Source organism: Sus scrofa, chromosome 3 (genome assembly GCF_054392235.1).
Source record: "Sus scrofa isolate SSC_HxYL_T2T_F1_AM1 chromosome 3, Sscrofa_HxYL_maternal_Yorkshire_Landrace_v2.0, whole genome shotgun sequence".
In the NCBI taxonomy this organism is placed as follows: Eukaryota; Metazoa; Chordata; class Mammalia; order Artiodactyla; family Suidae; genus Sus; species Sus scrofa.
In genome coordinates, this window is record NC_139385.1 from 38,368,335 (window position 1) to 38,388,605 (window position 20,271).

The 20,271-nt window shown below is 57.9% G+C and overlaps 1 protein-coding gene across 24 annotated transcripts in view; it reads right to left on the bottom strand.

The window, feature by feature from the left end:
* Positions 1-11,154: 11,154 nt before the first annotated feature.
* Positions 11,155-20,271, bottom strand: part of CLEC16A (C-type lectin domain containing 16A) — a 220,317-nt gene continuing 211,200 nt past the window's right edge. For 7 of the 24 annotated variants that reach the window (XM_021086621.2, XM_021086618.2, XM_021086616.2 and 4 more), the window contains one exon: positions 11,155-14,368. In XM_021086621.2, coding sequence (XP_020942280.2) covers positions 14,013-14,368 — 356 coding nt within the window. In that variant the 3' untranslated portion in view covers positions 11,155-14,012. Of the gene's footprint in view, positions 15,662-18,113; positions 18,238-20,271 lie in introns of all 24 variants that reach the window. The other 17 variants (XM_085017563.1, XM_085017562.1, XM_085017561.1 and 14 more) reach the window with 5 other exon arrangements.

The following is a 20,271-nucleotide window of genomic DNA, read 5'->3' on the forward strand; positions in this document are numbered from 1 at the left end:
TTACTAGTTGGGTTTGTTGCCTCTGAGCCACAGTGGGAACTCCCACAAATTTATTTTAAACCCAACACTTTGAAAAGCTAATTTTAGCCGAAAAGTTCCTTTCATGGTGTCCCCACAAGCAAACAGCAGTCCGACTGCCCTGAGCAGAGTAACAGTAAACAAGTGTGATGGAAATAAAAGTTCTGGCTCCAGATGTGGTCTGTTGAAGATGGGAGTGGGTTTTTCTTTTGCAAAAAGGAGACATAAGCAAATGTTCAAAAGGCCGTTAAGGAGAGACAAACACCCAGTGGAGAGTTTCTTTTGGCCTCCAGGAAGGGAATTAAACAATGGACATCGTGCAGCTCCTGTGACTAGAGGTTAAAGGCTCTCAAGGCATCTGTCTCACGTGGGGGGACCTTGAGGGGGTGGGGGTGGTTTGAGAGGGTCCCCAGAGGCTGCGGTGGAGGGGTCGTGTTCTGCAGAGGGTAACACTGTCCCCAACCTCACAGGCTGCCTCCTCTCAGCAGCCCCCCATGGACAGTGGGAAGAGGACCTGGGTTCGAATTCTTCCCTTGCAGTGGGAGAGAGCCCGCCTCTCCCCACCTCAGCGTCCCCTCTGGGAAGCGGGGCCACCCCTCCCTGACCCAGGAGAAAAGGCAAAGCTCTGCGGGAGGCGGAGCGAAGGGCACTGGTGCAGAGAGGATGCGAGGTGGCGACCCCAGCAAGGGCAGGGGCTGCATGTGAAGCCTGTCGTCAGGGGCCAGGCCATGACCGGGGCTCCCTGCTGGGCTGGGATCGAGGTCAGGCCGCCTGAGCAGGTCTGTCAGGGTGGGACTCAGTCCCAGCCCCGTCCCCCAGATCTGTGACCTGAGGCAAATCTTGGAACCTGTCTGGGCCTCAGTTTCCTCCTCCGGAAAATGGGGAGATTGTGGTACCCACCTCCCGAGGTTACGGAGAGGATTAAATGAGATGGGTCCTGACGGTTTGCTTAGCACGGGGCCTGAGGCAGAGCTGGTGCTTGTGAAGCTCGTGGTAAAGACACTGAGGATGAGGACTGTGCTGAAGAAGATGACGATCAAGACTCTAATGAAGCAGATGCAAACGTTCCTGAGGACGAAGGCAACGATGGGGATGAAGGGGGTGATAAAGAGGACAACGAGGAAGATGAGGAAGAGGATGAAGGCGATGATGAAGGTGAAGATGAAGAGGGGAGTTCCTGTCGTGGCGCAGCAGAAACGAACCTGACGAGTAACCGTGAGGATGCAGGTTCGATCCCTGGCCTGGCTCACTGGGTTAGGAGCCGGCATTGCCATGAGCTCTGTGGTGTAGGTTGCAGCTGCAGCTCAGATCTGGTGTGGCTGTGGCTGTGGTGGAGACCGGCAGCTGTAGCTCCAATTGGACCCCTAGCCTGGGAACCTCCATGGGCTGCAGGTGCAGCCCTAAAAAGAAAAGAAAAAAAAAAAAAAGAGGAGGGAGAGGATGAAGAGGATGCTGAAGATGAGGTGAAGAGGAAGAAGAGGATGGCGTCAGTGAGACAAAGATGAAGACAGGTGTGTGGAATAAATCAGGGCAGGAAAGCAGGGGCTCCGCCTTCAAGAGATGCTTCCCACACCTTTCCCCATGATGACCTTTCTCACAGTGTAAAAGCATCTCAGGTGGATATATGAGTCTGGGGAGTTCTAGACCCTTGGCCGGACCCTGGTGGGCTGTTTACTGGGCTGCCTCCCTGGAGGTGGGGCGCCCCCTACAGGCAGAGGTGGCTCCTGCAGCCTCCAGCTCAACCTGGGACAATCCCACCCAGAGGCTCCCAGGACCAGGAGGCACCTTCTGGCAGCTGCTCCCAGGGTAGCCAGTTCATTCACCCTCCCATGGCACCTTCAGGAGAAAGGATCACTGTGGGGGTGCCACCAGGAGCCAGCCACTCACCACCTCTCATGGCAAACTGCAAAGCCTGTCCACCGGCCCTTTGGGAGAAAGAGGTCTGAGCTCGGGTTTCTCAGAGGGTGAAAATGAGGCTCAGAGAAGGCAAAGGGCTTGCTCTTGGTCACACAGGGAGTTGGTCGTGGAGCCAGGGGTGGAAGCTGGGTCTGTCTGGCCCCAAGGGCTGTGTGTGTGTGTAAGCACATGCATATGCGTGTACGTGTGCGTATTTACACGTGGGTGTTGGAGCCCTTGGGGCAAAGCTAAAGAGCCCTGTCAGAGGCTCAGGGTGAGCTGGATTTTTGGAAACTGCATCCACTCTTACCCTGATGCAGAATATTCTTTGAACAACAGTCTGGGTGACCCTGTTAAACCTGAGTCACAACATGATCTTCCTCAGTCCCCCCAGGGCTCCCCATCCTCCTTGAAGAAAAATTCAAGTGCCACCAGTAGGCTCCCAGGACCCCCAGTCAGTCTTGTCATCTCCCTACTCACCTCGGCTCTCACCCTCCCTATAGCCTCGCCAGTCACACCTGCACACCTGGCCCCTTCAATGTGCCCCAGGGCCTTTGCATTGGCCGCTCCCCTGCCTAGAATGCCCAGACATCCCTTACTGGTTCCTTCTGTCCTTTCTCATGTGTCCTTTCTCAGCACAACCTTCTGCTGAAGCTGCAGCCCCTTGTCCTCACCCACCAGCCTGGCCCCCTTCCTCAGCTCTATTTGCATTTTCTTGTGCCCTCAGCACTTTCTAGTCGCTACTGAATTTATGTACTTCTTTTCTTTTCTGTTTTTTTTTTGGGGGGGGGGCACCTGAGGCATATGGAAGTTCCCAGGCTAGCGGTCAAATTGGAGCTGCGGCTGTGACCTACACCACAGCTCATGGCAACGCTGGATCCTTAACCCACCGAGCGAGTCCAGGGATTGAACCCACATCCTCGTGGATACTAGTCGGGTTCTTAACCTGCAGAGCCACTGTGGGAACTCCTATGTACTGCTTTTCTTTATTGCCAGCTTCCTCGTCCTGGGAGGTCTGCTCCAGGCGGGCAAGGAGTTATGTCTGATCTGTTCCCTGCTGCCTCCAGAGTGCCTGGTATACAGTAGATGCTCAATCAGTGTTAGCTGAATAAATGTTCAAGCGATGGGGGAAGTGAAACTTTTCCTCCCTGCCCTCTGGGGCCTCCCAGGGAGGGGCTGGAGGACAGAGGTGGGGCTTAGAGTCAGTGCTTCTCAGTGATAGATGCCACCAAGGCCAGGCAGAGGGTGCAGTTTCCAAGGAATGTGGCAGCAGTTATCCCAAAAGGGCTGTTCCCGCCCAGGCGGATTGGCAGGAAAGCTGAGTCAATAAAGTGCAGGAGATAAGTAGGTTCAAGAGAAGACGTGGAGATAGGGCATGCTCCAAGCAGTTCCTGCGAATTTGCTGGAGCCCAAGAGGAGCCGGCTCACCCCGCACCTGGGGTGGGGGCTCCTGCCCGTGCTCTCTGAGAGACAAAGGACGTGGCTGGGACCCTCACAGACTCCGGATCGAGGCTCTGCTGCTTCTGAGCCGGGTGACCTTGGGTCTCAGTTTCCCCATCTGTAAAGTGAGAATAATAACCATACTGGCACAGTAGGGTTTGGGGAGGATAAATTCCGATCAGGAATGTACATGGCTTAGCTGGCCTGGAGGATGTCCCTGTTAAGTGGGAGCTGTTGCTATTCTAGCCCACTTAGCAGCTCTGCAACCTTGGGCAAGTCACTTGGCCTCTCTGGGCTGGGTCTCAGTTGCTTCTCTGTAAAAAGAGCATAATGCCCACCGCAGAGGCTGTTAGGGAAGCTTCCTGGCATCTTCCAGAGGCTCAAGAGGTGCTGCTGGATTGGGGCTGGGAAGCTGGGTGGGTGGAGGGCTTGTCAGCCTGGTGTCTGTGAGCATCAGACAGAGTCCGTGGGGCAGGATGGGGTGGGCGGGCAGAGGGAGCACCTGGTGTGGGAAAGTGGAGGAGGGAGAGGGGAAATCCGGGGGCTGCACGGAGGAGGGGAACTTTGAGCTGGGCTGTAAATGGGGGGAGGGTTTGAAAACCAGCCACACTCGGGCTGAGGATGCTGGGGTGAAATGGCACATGGCTGGAGGGAGGGCTGACGGTCCGACCTTTCCCGAAAGCCATTTATTCGGTGATTTACAGCCAGAGCCTTAAAGTGATTTATGTTTCTACGACCTACGTTCAGAGAATCTCTTCTAGGGATTGACAACATAAAACATGGACAAAGGTTTATGGAGAGGGTGTTCATTGCAGGGTAATTTAAAATAATAAAAGTGGAAGCAACTTTAAGGTCCAGCCCTGGGCAGCAGCTACCCCAAGGGACACATCCCGGCAGCAGAACTTTTTATATTCTTTGGAAATGGAACTTCCAGGAACACAGGAAATGCTGAGGCCAGGGCGCTAAAGGCAAAAGCAGGACAGGAGATCACACCCACTGTAGTATTTCATTTGCTAAAATGCATAGAAAAAAGACTGGAAGGAAATCTGCCAGCATGCCGACAAAGGTTGTTTCTTTGTGGCTGGAAGGGGAAAAATACTATCTGTCTATGCTTTGCCAAGCTGTCACCAGGGCGTTGCAATCCTTTGACAATTGGTGGAAGCAGCAGAGTGAAAGGGAACCATCAAACACATCAAAAAAGAAAGGAGTGGTGAAAGGAGGTGATGGCTGTTCAGGGGGACATGGAGCTCTCTCCCATGTGGCCAGTTCAACACACCTGTCGGTCTTTCCTCCTGTGTCTCGGGCCCCCCACTTCCCTGGTGGCCCCTCCCCGCTGTGAGGGGCCCTGACCGACCGACCGACTGACCGACTGACCGACCGACCGACCAACCGTCCTTCACCTGTAGGTCCAGCCGTCTTTGGCACACGCATCCTATCCCATCATGTCTTGGCTTTAAACCCTTCACTGCGCCCACTGCTCTGAGCACCAAGGCTAAAGCTCCCAAGGAGCCTCGAGCGGCCACTCAGGCTGGTCCCTTGGGCACAGCTCACGGCAGGGTCCCTCCTGCCTTTATATCCATCTTATTCACCATCATCTGTCTAGGCGGAGCCCAGCCCGGCACAGAATCTTGGATGTGGATTCTCGGACTGGGTGAATCGGGCAGATGCTTTCTGCCCTCCCCTGAGGAGGGTGCTGGGAGGGGGGGCCGGGGAACACACCAGGGCTGAGCAACTCTCATGAGACCCATTTTCCAGATGAGAAAACTGAGGCCCGAGGAGTTAGCCATCGTGCCTTTTGTGCAGGTGGCAGAGCCGAAACCTGTCTGTCTGTCTGCAGTGTATCCAGCCTCTGTGAGGGCAGCGATGGTGTCAGGTCATCTCTGTGTCCCCAGGACGAAGCCCAGGAGGACACCTGCGTGGCTCTTGGTCGAGCGCTTCCTTCTATCCAACTGGACTCTAAGAGCCAGAGAAGGACCCGTCCCCGCTCACGTGCACGGCAGCAGCGCACGAGCCCGGGCCCGCCAGCCGCCCATCCTCGCGGCGGTGGATTATCCAACCTCGTGAGGGAATGAGATTCGGATACAGGGCAACAGGACGAACCTGGACAACCTCGTGCAGGACAGCCAGTCACAGCAAGTCACGTGTTGCCTGACTCCACCTCCGGGAGGGATGGGCAGACCCTCAGAGATGAGGGGGGGGAGGGGGGCGGGGGAGCAAGGCGCCGGGTCCAGGGTTCCCTTCCCTCTGGGGGATAAAAACATCCCCGGACTAGACAGAGGTGGTGGCTGCACGACACTGCAAAGAGACCTCCAGGCCCTGAACTGATCACGTTAAAATGATTATTTTTAGGAGATCCTGCTGGTGCAGTGGGATGGGTGGTATCTTGTGAGCCACTGGGATGCGGGTTTGATCCCTGGTCTGGCACAGTGGGTTAGGGATCTGGCATTGAGGTGAGCTGTGGTGTAGGTCGCAGCTGTGGCTCAGATCCCGTGTGGCTGTGGCTGTGGTGTAGGCCGGCAGCTACAGCTCCGATGAGACCCCAGCCTGGGAACCTCCATGTGCCACGGGTACGGCCCTAAAAAAACAAAATAAATAAATAGTAACAGTAAGGAAAAGAAAATCTTCAGGAAGCGCCTCCTCTGACACCCACTCTGCCCCAGAACAGGCCGCAGGGAGTTCAGGCCCCTCTCGAATGTCCCAGAAGGAGGGTGCAGATGAGGTTCTTGGTCTGTGCTTTGTCCAGGAAGCTGGCTGCCCACCATGAGCTGAAAGGGGCCCACTGCCCGTGGGCATTAGTCTCTAGCCCCCGGTCAGAGAACATTCCAGTGGCAGGTCCTCATTTTTGACCGTCAGTGACTTTGGTTGGTGCCGCCTGGAGGAGGCAGAATGACAGAGACGGAGGCCCCGGGTCTCCCAAGGGCAGCAGCTGGGATGCTTCTGCTCCTTCATGGGGAGGGGGCTCGGGAGCAGCAGTGGGGAGAAAGGGCCGGTGGGCAGATGGGGGGGCGCCCACTGGGCGAGGGACCCTGGGGTCAAGAACGATCACTCTGCACGCCACCCACGACCAGTCACGGCTCCAGCTCTCCCCCGACACCTCGTCTGTCTCACTTCCTTGGTCCCACTCTGTTTCCTGTGATCACACCCCCCATACACCAGCAGCACCCACCACCTCATCTCTGCTCTCAGGGCTCCCCAAACTAAAACAGTAGGATTTGAGCTGCCTCAAAGAAAGAAACAGAACTGACCTGAGGTGTGACATGTGGGCACGACAGAAGCAAGCAGGGACCCACTTCAGAACAGCCTCTAGAAGGGGACAAGTGTGGCCAGAGGACAAGAGGTGGCTGGGGGCCTGGAGATGGGGAGGTGACAGGAGAAGGCAGGCAGGGGCAGAGGGCATGTCCCGGGCAAGAGCTTGGGCCTCCCAGGCTGTGACTGCCATGAGGGCAGGGGGGCAGCCAGGGCTGCTTCTCACCCCTCAGAGTCACCCCCACCTGGGGGTCTCAAAAAATTCCACGGCTCAGCCCAGCCCAGAGATGCTGGCCCTCAGTATCTGAGATGCACGCATGTGACGGGTATTTTCCGAAGCCCCTCCTTGACTCCAGCTGGGCTGCGGCTCGATGCTGGGCTGGGTGCTGTGTGCTTACCTGTCCCCACTTTGTCTACACAGCCAAGGCCCTGCCAGGCAGGCCCTGGGTTTATGCTCAAGGTCACGTGGCCGAGGGGTAACAATGCGGGAGCTGGCACCCGGGCAGCCCGCTCTGAAGCCCGGCCTGTGCTTTGCGGGGTGTCAGTGGCCATGGAGATAACGAGCGGTGCCTGTGTCAGCTCAGACACCTGGGGAGGGCTGGGGGACACAGGACTTCTGATGGTGGCCCTCCAATTCTCCTGTCCTTGTCATCCTGGCCCTGCAAGCTTCTTTCAAAGGTCTCTGGCTGGCCTTGGGAAGGCCTGGAAAAAGCCAGAATGAAGACAAACAGGGTGAGGCTGAAGGTCAAGGTCACGGGCGTAGACATCCTGATGGAATTCAGGCTTTGGGAATTCGCGGCTGTGTCTAAGAATGGCCCCACCTGTCCATCCTCCATCTATCCACCCATCCTTCCAACACATTCACAGAGAGCCCCCCCCACCCCCGCACGCCACACCCTGTACCCACCCCTGGGGAGACTGAGTCAGACAAGACACAATCCTTGCCCGCAGGTGAGACGGCTGGAGGAGGCCAAAAACAGAACACTCCACTGTGGGTACCACCCATGATGCCACACAGCACCTTCCATCTGGTGGTCCTGAGATGACTGTAAGGGGTACGGGCCACAGGCTTAAATCACTGAATCCCAGCGTGAGCTGCTGCTTCTCTTTGGTCAGCCCTCTGATGCCATCAAAGAGAGAGTCTTGGTTAGGGTCTAACAGCTCTGATACCAGCTGGTGTCCCTTTTGCACGGAGAGGGGGTAGGCCTTGGGCCCAGAGCCCATGGCAGGTGATGGGACGTGCTTTTTCTTTTATTGTGTTTATTTTCAAGGTATCTTTAATGTCTGGTGAGTATAGTGGGTTGAATGGTGACCCCTCCCACCCCCCGAAAACAAAGATATGTCTACATCCCAAGCCCAGGACCTGGGAGTGTGACTTTATTAGGAAATAGGGTCTTTGCACATGTAATGAAGTAAAGGGTCACCAGGGGACCTCAGTTAGGATCAGAGTGGATCCACAAGCCACTGTCTGGTGTCTTAAAAGAGAAAGCGGAGATCGGAGGCACAGAGAGAAAGAGGCCGTGTGAGGATGGAGGCAGAGACTGGAGTGATGCGGCCGGAAGCCAAGGGGCGCCAAGGCTTGTGGGCAGGAGGCCGGGGGCAGACTCTTCCTTGGAGCCTCCTGAGAAGGTGGGAACCAACTCAGCCGACCCCTTGGTTTCAGACCTCTGGCCTCCAGCACTGAGGATCATTTTCTGTGGTTTTAAATCACCCGGTTTTCCATACATGACCTTAGCGGCCCTAGGAAACTAATACAACAGGTGGTACTGGTTTTCTGTTTCCAGAGGCAAAGTCTCCCTTTTCTTTCTTTTTCTTTCTTTCTGGTCGCCTGTCTGTGGGTCCGTCTTTTTTTAAGGGTCGCACTCACAGCATATGGAGGTTCCCAGGCTAGGGGTCAAATCGGAGCTACAGCTGCCGGCCTGCATGACAGCCACAGCAATGCCAGATCTGAGCTGCATCTGTGACCTATGCCACAGCTCACGGCAACGCCAGATCCTTAACCCACTGAGCGAGGCCAGGGATCGAACCAGCATCTTCATGGATACTAGTCGAGTTCATTACCTCTGAGCCACAATAGGGAATCCCTATTTTTTTTTTTTTTTCCTTTGGTTGGCCTAGTCTGTGGAATGGAGAAGTTCCCGGGCCGGTGATTGAACCTGCACCACAGCAGCGACCCAAGCCACGGCAGTGACAACGTCTCAACCCCCAAGTCTCCCTTTTAAATGTGTTGAATCTGCAAAGGTAAGTCGAGTCAAGGCAGTAGCGGTTCAGGTGTTAAGCGTGGGGTGTTCAGGTGAGCACCCGCTAGTGGTCCCTAGGGAAGCCAGACTGGGTTGGATGGCCTGTGGCCCAGGATCGCCAGCGGGGCCAGAGCTGGGCTAAGGGCGCAGACGTCCAGGGTGGCAGTGGCTCCAGCAGTGGAGCCCCAGGGGCCTGTCAGGGGCAGGGACGGCCTCAAACTGCCCCAAATGCACACAGTAAGTTCCCAGGAAGCTCTGCCTCCTGTTCCCGGTTTGATGATTCAAACCATCTTCCTTTGGAGAAAAGGGCTTCAGAAATTGAGGGTTTTTTCCCACCTCCCTGAAGGGCCGCGAGGAGGCAGGACGCAGAGGGGAGGGGGTTTCCAGCAGGCGGCCGCTGGGAAGCAGCTGTCCCCATGCAGGATGCCAGGCTGCTGCCTGCCACCCTCACCTGCCTTCCACCTTACAGGTAAGGTGCTGTCAGGGGAGGTTGGCCAGGCCTGCCGGGCGCCTCCCCCAGGCAGACCCCCAGGCCGACTCCTGGGAACATTTGGGCCCCCTCCAGCCAGAGGGCACACATGGTCTGGGTGAAGCCGCCAAACCCATGGGTCGGGGGGTGGGGGTGCGCGCCCCAGCCTGCCTTACAAAGAACCGTGGACTAGGAGAGGCACGTGACTGGCCCAAGGCCACCAAACAGGCCACAGGCCATTCCAGGGAAGGGGAGTGGTGGAAACTGCCACTGAGGGTCTCATACCAAGAGGCCACTGAGGGTCTCATACCAAGGGGCCCAGGCCCCCAGGCCTGAGCTGAGCACCGCACCTGCACTGCTCCCCCTTCCTAAAAACCCACGAGGCCACCAGTCCCCATCCCACCTTGCAGACAGGAAACCCAAGCACCTGAGGGGACCTGGCTTTCGCCACATGAGTGGCAGAGTCTGGCTCCAGACTCCACCTGCCGGCATTTCCCCAAGAGCTGGGAGGCCGAGGAGGAAAAGGCTGGAGTCGGCTGAGCACCCTCTGCACCACACGGGGCAAGGGGCCTTTGCTGGACCCCATCTGGGGTTCTCACGACCAGGTCTGCGATGGCGCATGATGCCCGACTATGGACAGTGGTCCAGGTGACTCCCACACCCATTCGCATCCCAGCACTGCTGCTTCCCCTCCTTCCTGTAAACAGCCTGGGACGCTTGGCCCAACAGCTCGAGGCAGCACAAAGCCAGGCCTGGGCTGTGCCTTGGGCCCCTGGGACAGTCTCAGAGCCCGCTGGGCCTATTTCCTCATTCATGAGCAGGTGGTGGTGGGGCAGTGGTGCTGCAGGAGAACACTTGCAGGTGTCTGCCCCCTGCCCCCGGCTCCCGAGACCTGTCCCCCACGGGGGCTGGGCCCTCAGGTGGCCCAGCGAGGCTCTGAGACCCTCTGAAAGGAGCCCTGGGCTGGGGAGGGAGCCAGGCCCCTGCCAGCTGCTGTCCCTGGTGGCACCTTCCCCGAGGCCTGTCTTCCATCCTTCCAGCAAGTTCTTTTTTCAGACCTAAGTTGTCACAACACAGGAGTGTCCATGTGCTGGTGAGGCTGCAGGCCAACGCTGGCCCAGCGCCAGGTCCCAACAGGCCCCGGAGCAGAGCGGGGTCCAAGCCCCACCTGCAGACCCCTTTGCAGCCCTGGACCTGGTGAGCAGCCTCTGAGGAACAGCTCGGAGGTACCCCCGGGCCCGATGGGGAAGGGAGCCCTGCTGGCAGCCCCCATCTTCCACCACTGTCCCCTCAACCCTTGGCACGAATGGGGCACCCCGCTTCCACGTGGCGCCTCAGGGTTTTACCTCAAGGTCCAGGAGGTCCGGCTGTTTCTGGGCCAGGTTTGAGCTGGAGCGTCAGAGGTTTTCGGAAGAATTCGTGAGCTCGTGTCCAGGGAGTCCCAGGGCTCACGCCTCTGTGTGTTGCTGCACGTCGGTGTGCTCTGGAAGGTGCCCGGCCCGGGCGCACCTCCGCCCGACTGCCCTCCGTGGGGAGCCTCCTGCCTCCAGGGCTCAGCGGCACATCCACCACAGGGGCTCCCGGGCCGCCGGCGAGGCAGGGCTGGAACGTGCCGGGCTCCCCAGCTGGGGGCCCGGAGGCTGAGCAAGCCCAGCAGCTGAGGGAGCGAAGCTCGGACCACAGAGCACCTGCTGCCCCCTCCAGGCCCACCTCCCTTTCAGGAGACACCTGGCCGGGGGCGGGGTGGGGCAAGCAGCTGTGCCAGCCGAGGGCTCAGACAGCGAGAACCTTCCCCTCTGGCCGGCCGTGGCCTTCCCAACACGGAACCACGGAGCAGCAGCCACATTCTCGGTAACGTTTTCTCTTTTATTGCCAAGTTCAAATTTACAAGGAAGTTCCAGTTTTCATTTCCACCCTCGTGTTCAGTACCCACGAAGCATGAGTCATGCTGGCGAGAGCAGGTACTTCCCTGCAACGGTCCTGCAGCCCAGAAACACGAGGTTTCCCAACCCTGCTCCTCCTGGGGACAAGAATCATGTACGTATTTTCAGCTCAGAGGAATGAGAAACCCTCACAGCAGATGCTCAATGTCATCCTGGCTACGTTAACCATTACATAGTTATTGCATCTAGAAAAGATGAGAATCAGCTCACTCCGTGCCCCTCTTGACGGTGCCTCTTGAGACCTTGGAGAAATCTAGTGTGTCTCTACAGAGGTGGGTTTCTTGGCTCGCCCCCGGCCGCCTGCAGCGCAGGTGCTTCAGTGGGGCTGCCTTCTGCAGGGAGCACCGAGCAGGGCAGGCCCGACGCGGGGAGGGTGGCGTTGAGGGCCTGCTGGGGCAGGAAGACCCTCCTTGGGGGTTCCCGGCCTCAGCCTGACTTTGAGGGAGGGGCATCCTGATTGGCTTGAGTCCCCACAGCAACGTCAAAGCTGACGCTTAGGGGTTCGTGTGGCCAACCCCCAGGCACCTGATGTGGACTTCGGGAGGGTCTCTGCAGGGCCGTGGAGGTGACGGGCTGGACGGGCCTACCGAGACTGACCCCAGAGATCCAAGTTTGGGACCCGTGATCCCGGCTCGACTCCTCTGCCCAACCTGAGACGCCACGCACACAGGCCAGCCAGGCCCCTCGGAACGTGCCCCCGCTGTTAGGTGTTCAGGGTGCTCCTGACGACAGAGCCGAGACCTCGCTGCCAGCTGGGAGAGGCCCGCTCTTGGCCTGAGGTGGGGCAGGCGCTTGGCTCGACTGGCACCTCCGAGGCAGCAGCCCACGGGGGCTCGGCTGCCTTCAGCTCTCCCGGCCGGGGTGACGCTGCCTTGGGCCCTCCTGGGGGTGCCGTCCCCCCCGCCTGAGACCTTTCTCCCGTAGAGCTCAGCAGCCACGAAGCCCCTGGATTTCGGACAGCAGGTGGGTGGTCCGGGGGAGCGTCCGCCTGCACCAATGGCGCTGCCGGCCTCCTCTCACGTCTGCTGCTCCAGAGTCGGTTCAGAACCAGGAGTGAGTGGCTAGCCCACCCGTGTCCAAGCAGAACCAGAGGCTGCCGAGGGGTGTGGGACCGCCATCCCTGACTACGCGTCCCTTCTCCCCTGCTCCGTCCCCGGCTGCCTGTCTTTCCCCAGCGCCCTCGATGAAGGAAGGCCACGGCTTGGCCTCCCTTGACAGGGTCCCTGGCCAGGCACAGCTCCCGGAGGGCCTCTGAAGGCTGGAGACCCATCCTTGCTGGCACCATCCCCTCCCCTGTGCGGCCTGCGTGCTTCCTTCGGGAGGTGGACGTCTGGCCTGGGCCGGCCCGGCCCAGCGGACTGACACAGTGGGTGTTGACACGCCTGTGGGACGTCGGGGGGCAAGGTGTGGAAGATCTGGGCACTGGCCCGGGAAGGGAGGGCTGCTTGGCTGTGCCTGGCTGGGTAGAAAGGACGTCTTTGGAGCTTTACCGGATTCAGTGGCGAACTGGCCTGCACACACCCAGCCCCACATGGAGCAGGAACTGGGGCTTTGCGCTAAAAAAACGAGCTTGCATCTTCACAGTAGTGGCGGAGAGGAAGGGGGCCGACCTCCAAGCTCCCAGGGCGACGCTGTGAGCTTGGGTATCACACCCTGGCTGTTAGCGGGGGCGGGGGGCGGGCCTGGTTCTTGGGGTTCCCGGCACGCAGGCACCCACACAGTCGAGCGGCAGGTGACATACGCGGAAGGTGGTTTCCATGACTTTGTTTTTCCATCATGGCCACCGGGGCTGGAATCTGCCCAGGCCCAAGTGGTCCTTCCTTAGACAAACTTGTGGTAACAAGCCAAGGTGAGGCTGGAAAACCGTCCTGTTTGGTTTTAGTCCAGAGAGATGAGGACCGGTCCTGGGCGGGGAGGTGACGGCGCTGTCCCCTTTCGTGGAAAGACCTTTTAGGTAACGCCAGCCCCCCCGGGGGCTACCAAGGCAGAGAAACTTTCGGCCCCTTGGCTCTGGGTGTACCTGAGAATACGTGTCTCTCCTGTGTTTTTGTTTAAGAAATACTCTAAACTTTCCAGGAAGGGACTTTTGTCGTTCTGCAGGCTTGCAGATTTAGAGAGTAATTAAGAAATAAGACTCCCTGAAGAAAACGGAGAAAGCCCAACCGCGAACTCGAAACCCGAACCCTGGGAAGGTCAAGGGAAAATGAAAATGCGACCGGAACGGTAATATTACGCTTTTAACACGACATCAAACCTTAGGGTGGAGGATTTTTTTTTTTGAACTTTTGTTTTTAAATAGATGCTTTTTACATAGATGCTTTTCATCTGCTGCCAAAAGCAGGAATAAATATCCAAAGGAGATGTTTATCGAAGTTTGCTTTTCTACACATTTCTACAAAGTGACCATGTCCGCTCTTCTGGACACACTGGGGGTGGCGGCAGAGGGCCTCCGAGGCTGGGGAGGGGCTGGCCGACGACGCGAGTGCTGGGTGTTGCTGGTGGGTCCTGCCACCCCGGGCCGAGGGCTCTGAGGCCAGGAGCCCAACTTCTTCCCCGAGGCAGCCGCCTCGGCCACCTGGGTTCTCCAGGGGAGTCTCTGCAGGCCCCAGCCTGCGCTCAAAGAGGTGCGAAGTGACAGGGGGATTCTAAGAGGCGAAGGGGCAAGGATGGCAGGAGCCGGTTTACTGGGTCTGCGCAGAACCCTCACGTCGGCTGCACTGGGTCCCTGCCAGCGGGGCCCACACACAGAGGGAGGCCAGCTCAGTGCTCGGCCGGGCCCGCTGGCTCCTGGGGCGCGGTCCCCTCGCCTGGGGCCCCTGTGTCTGCCACGGCTGGTGTGGGTGGCGGGGGGATGCCAGCGAGGGTGCGGAGGCTGCAGGGGTCGACGGGCGGGACGAGGGTCAGCGACTCCACACTCAGCGTGTCGGCAGTGTCCTCGCAGAGCAGGGAGATGGTGGGCTGCTGGGCGGGGATGAGGCTGGGGGACAGGCTGACTGGCTCTGCGTCCACGCTCTTCGCCAGGCTCTTGCTGGGCCTGGTGTCTGCTTCTGTTTCACTGACGATCACCAACTGGTCGGGAAGGTTAGGCTGAGGCTGTTCTGCAGTCGGGAGTTCATCTGGGGGGTGGGGGTGGGGGTGGGGGGCGAAGAAAAAAACGAAGGGACTCTCAGCTCCGAGAAGGCCGGCTGCTGCTGGCACCCTCTGCTCCTGTCCTGAGCCAAAGCCCCAGGAGGTCTGGGTGGGAGGTGATGGGGCTGGGGAACAGCTGGCCTCCACTTCCTCGTGCTGGGGAGACAGAAGCTGGAAAATCCAGGCCTCCCCAGGCCTGGGGGAATCTGTCAGGGCCCAGGGTTACCCTGACTCATGATACAAGGAAGCAGCAGGGGCTTGTGCAAAACCTGGACACCCAGCCTTGGGTGCCCGGAGACGGCTCGGTGCCTGATCTGCCCGCCTGGTGATGAATCCAGGCTCAGGGAGGGAACAGGCCTGGGTGTACGTATCACCTCAGGCCGTGCCCAGAGTCTGTGTTTAGGTTTGGTAACAGTAACCCAAGAGGGAATTCACTGCAATATTAAAACAAAAAATTCTATAGAATTTTTGGCTTTGCAAAACCCAAACAAGACCTTGGACTGTGGTCTTGTGACCTGCTCCTCCTCCAAGAGGTGAGGTTGCACCCCGAAAGGGGCTGGGATCACCCAGGCTGTTCCCATCCTGGGTCCCCACAGAGAGAAACCACGGCAGGGGGAAGGCTCAGACTCATGCAGCTATTCGGAGAGTGGCCGTTTCTTTTCCAAAATCCTTGATTAGATTTTGGACAAATGGCCTATTTGCTTTCCAAAGACGAGGTGGCCTGGACAGAGATGCCGGCTGCAACTGGGGTTCATCGTGGGAAACACCATACAGGTCCAGGATACACATGCCAGTGATTTGAAAACACGGAAAGAAGACCACGGGCATTTCGCTTGGAAAGCAAATCTCGGTTACAGACCTTGGGGTTGACAAGGCGCTGACGACCCTGCGGGGACGGAGTCTGAAAGCACTCAGGGCCCTGCCATGATGGCGGGTTTTTTGGTTCAAAGGGATTCTATTTAAGTTAGTATTTTTTTTTTTTTAAGTTAAGCCAAAACAAAACAGAACCGCAAACTGAACACAGAGCAAAAGGATGGAAAAACCAAGAGCAAAATAAAACGGAAGGGCGTACAGAGCGGGATGAAGGAGAGGAAGAGGACCTCCAGCCTGGAGAGAGAGCTCAAGCCACAGATCAGGTTTCCCACGGGACACGTGGCAGCTTCCATGGGACTCCCGGGTGTGGGGAGCTCTGAATGGTCCCAGGATCTGCCTTTTTCTTCCTTTTTCTTTCCTTTCTTTTTTTGTTTCTTTGTAGGTTATGGCATATGGAAGTTCCCAGGCTAGGGGTCGAATCGGACCTGTAGCCGCCGGCGTGCACCACAGCCACGGCAACTCGGGATCCGAGCCGCGTCTGCAACCTACACCACAGCTCAGGGCAATGCCAGATCCTTAACCCACTGAGTGAGGCCAGGGATCGAACCTGCAACCTCATGGGAACTCCTCTTTCCTTTCTTTAAAGAGAAATAAGGCCCAGAGAAAACCACGGCATGGAGCTTTGGGTCTGTTCTCTCACCTGGGGAGGGACCGAGGGACATGGGTGGGCACTCGTGGAAAAAATGATCTGAGGTGTGACCTGAGCCCAGAAACGCTGAGTAAACACTCCACACGTGTTCTGGTTTCTCTGAATTTTGAGAACTTGCTCCACTCAGGGAGGGCGCTTTGTGGCTACGGGCTGGTTTCAATGCCTGGGCTCCATGCCCCGTGGCCTCACCTCGCTTCACACGAGTGCGTCCTGGGACGTGTGAACAGAAGGCCCCGTGTGCCAGCGGAGCTGCCGGCTGGGCAGTTCAGAAGCGACTGACTCTCCGAAAGGCACTTCTGTGCCACCTGGAGACAGAGCTTCGAGCACTTCCTTGAGTTTTCTCTCCGGGCCTCTCTGTGCGAATTCCCTCTTTGCTCAAGGCCACATTTGCACGCGGATACCCTGAAAGGCTGGCCAGTCCCTCTCCCTGATCCCTAAGGGAGTTTAGGGTGATGTGAATGGTCAACGGTGCGGGGAAAGTTGACGTCCCATGTATGAAAAGCAGACCAATCCACCTACGGTGAGTGTCACATAAAACTCGTTTCTTCTTCTTTTTTTTTTTTTTGGTCTTTTGTCTTTTTAGGGCCACACGCATGGCATATGGAGGTTCCCAGGTTAGGGGTCGAATCAGAGCTACAGCTGCTGGCCTACACCACAGCCACAGCAACGCCAGATCCTTAACCCACTGAGCGAGACCAGGGATCGAACCCGAAACCTCATGGTTCCTAGTTAGATTCGTTTCCATTGCGTCATGACAGGAACTCCCCAAAACTCGTTTCTTCTTTAGGAAAAAGAACCAACAACTTCATTAATAGGGTCGATTTTCCTCTTTAAAATAGCCTCTTCCCGTTTTCTTTTTTGGGGGCTGCACCTGTGGCATGCGGAAGCTCTGGGGCCAGGGATTGAACCTGCACCACAGCAACAACAATGTTGGGTCCTTAACCTGCGGAGCCACCAGGGAACTCCCCCACTTTTTTTAATAGGAAAAAAAAATCCTTCTCTTACCCATCACACACAATGCTACCTATTTATTTCCCTACTGATTGATGGATTTATCAACTTACTTTACGCTAAAAGCCGCTTCCTGATGTGAGCTATACATGCAGGCATTCGAGAGGGGCAGAAGGGGAACTCTGCCAGATTTTCGCCAGGGGTAAATTCCCCAGCCAAGGCAGTTTCTGGCCCAGCGTCCACCAGCAGTGGTTCCTGCAGCCCCCTGGCCTTGCTCGCCTGCTGGTATTTCCGAGCTCTGAGGGCACAGGTCAGGGCCTGGCCCAGGGGACAAGAGGAGGCTGCAGGGGGGAAGCCCCACCTCCAGGTTTGCGTGAGGGATACACAGCCTCTCTGTGGAGACACTCAAGCTGACACCAAGGCAGCAGGTCCCCGGCGTCCCTGGCTGCACCCTCGGAAGCTGATCTGTGGCTCTGGGGCAGGGGCTCAGTGGGCCCTGGTCGAGTGAGTGACAGTTTCTAGTAAAAATGAGGATTTACGATGTGCTCAGGCTGAGGTGGGGGGTGGGGGGGCAGGACTGAGTGTCGCGGTGGGGGGAGGAAAGGACAGCACAGCACAGCAGGTCAGAGGGCAAAGCTCAGAGGAAACAGCTTTCCAATGCAAGAGAAGGCCAAAGCTCCTGCCCAGCCAGGGCAGCTGCCCAGCCGGGCAGGGAACCCTCAGAGAGGCATCCATCGAGGGAGGGCGGAGGCACCCACAGACGGCCCGCGGCCACTAGCTGGAGCTCTGAACACAAGGAGGGGAGATGGAGGGGCCACAGCCATCAGCGAGCGGACCAGTGCAGTGACGGCCCCCGGCTGGAATGGGCCGCCACCTACCACTTAGCTTCGAGCAAGTTGGGGTGGGGGTGGGGAAAAGAAAAAGAAAATAAAGCAACTTGTTGACTTCTTTGTGGCTTTTTGCAAATTCTACCACCCAACCCTGGTGGCCTAAACTGGGAGGCCCTGCGGGGACGGGGCCGGCGAACCCCCCGCCCCTGCCTGGTGTGGTGTTTCGAGAAGGACGGCGTTTGCGGGCTGCGGGGTGTGGCCCGGAGTAGCTGATGCAGGGGACAGGGGCAGGGGCGTCAGTCCTCGTCCAGGGATGAGGCCAGAAAGGGAACGCAGCCGAGGACATGGCTGGGTGGGCGTCCGCCGTGCGGAGCCTGCGGTGTGGATACGCGGTGTCGTGGGCCGAGGAGGCTAACGGAGGAGACCTGCCTGCAGTGACCGCGCCAGAGGTGCCGTGACAGCTGCCGATCGAAGCACTAAACCCAGTGGCCGCCGTGACTGTCGGCCTCCGACAGGCTGAACACTCGCCGGCGTCCTTTCCTGCCACTCCTGACTAGAGGAAACACAGCGACAGATCATAGAAAGCCTTTAACAACGGGACAGAGACAGGTGACACGGGGAGGGGACACAGAGCAGCGGTGGACGCGAAGCAGTGGCGAGAGCGGGTGCTGGGGACATCCTACCCCCCTCCCCCATGCACCCCCTGGCCCCCGCCCAGGTCAGGGCGGTGTTGGGCCAGCTAAGAACCCAGTGGTCTGCTTGTCTCAGGGGCATATAAAGGGGGTGGAGGTTGGCGCTGGCGGGAACCACGGACTCGGGCCTATCAGTGACACCTAGTCTGGGTGAGCACCGGGAGGAACAGAATTGCCGGTGGGTTCTACATGCAAAGCAGCAGTTAGGACAAAACCCCTGTGTCCCTGGGCCAGTTGGAGGAGGGAGCGTGTTTGACCGGGGGATCAGAGCCAACATAGTTAGGAAACAAGTCGATTTCTGATCCCAACCACGATGAGGCCGAGGGTGCTCAATGTCAAACGCTGGAGCCCCCAGTGAGGCTCTGGGGGCACCCTCCTCGACGCCCTCCCCACGATGCCCTCCCCAGGCCGCACTCTGGTATCTGCACCTTGGAGGCCAAGATTGAGCCACGGGGGCAAGATCCGAGAGCAGGTGCCGAGCGGCCGGCGTGGGGTGGGGGGGGGTTCTGATCTGCTGCAGCAAAAATGGGAGCGTCTCGGTGGGGAGGACGCACCATGTGAGACAAGCTCAGAGCGGAGCTTCAAAGGAGTAATGCCACGGAGCGCAGCGAGGTGAAGGCACTGACCGGAGGCTTACAAATGGTTAAAACGGCATAGTGGATGGTAGGCGTGTTTTACCACGATTTAAAAAAAAAAAAAAAGAATGTCACGGAGAAAACTGGCGAGTAAAGAGAACATGTCTGACTTGGGGGTTTGCCCTTAACCATCTCACCCGGCCACGGGCCACGGGGCCCTGGGTCAGACAGCCCGGGGCTGGCTGGGGCTCTGCTGACCCCCGTGGGACTGTGCGCTGGGGGTGAATGTGGGACACTCGGACGACTGTCTCAGGCCCCGACACGCAGCTCCAGGACCCGAGCTCTTTCTCCTTTCTATACACCCTTGGGGAAGAGCCCCAGCGGCCCCAGCTCAGAAGTCCCTGCGTCTGGAAATGGACGCTGGAAAAAGCAGCCTGGCCTTCAGCCTGATTTCATTTTTTAACCAATGATTCTCCATCTTCCTCAAAGTAGCTCAACCAGAGGATATTTCTAAAGTGTGTGTGTGCGTGCGTGCCCACAGGCATAACCCAGCAGGTACTTCTAAAGTATTCCTACTCATCCTACATTTACTTCTAAAGTTGGGTCTGTTTTCTCCTTCCCACCATATGTTTCCTGCAATTTCAACCTCTCAAAACTATAAAATATTTAAGGAAAAAAATGCTGATTCCCACCCAGTAATTTTCTCCCTGGGGAACCAGCTGAGGCCCGTGAGGCCGGCTGTGCTGGACAAGTGAGCGACACATGCTGGGTTCCTGGACGCTTCCGCGGTGCAGGGCGCCCAGCTCTCCCCGGCAAGACCTGAGGACTTCAGGGCACTGTCTTTACAGGACTCTAGGGACAGGTGGACTCACGTGGCAGGTGTTAAAACCTGACAGTAAAGTCCCCTTGAGCACAGTTACGTAACGGGTAAATAACCAACGGTGGATGTAAAGAGCCCTTGACCCCAATTCCTCCTGGGTGGGTCCTTGGGTTACCATGGAATTCTGGGTTGGACTTTCCTTCAGTCTGGGCTGGGGCTTGGCCCCAACTGGAGGGTCTGCATGGCTAAGAAGCCCCTCACAAGTGGCTGGGACCTGCCCTTGTGTGTGAAGGAGACTTAGAAGCAGGTGTTTCTGGCACAGGGGGTCTCTGGGTGGCTGGCAAACTGGTGACACTTCAGGCGGGGTCTCTTCCCCCTTTTGGCGACGGTCCTCAGCCCTCATGGCACGAGGTTGATTCTCAGACACAGGCCCCCCACCCCACCCCACCAGGTCTGTATTCGGAAGAGCAGAATTTATAGGGAGGTCCCAGGGAGCTGGG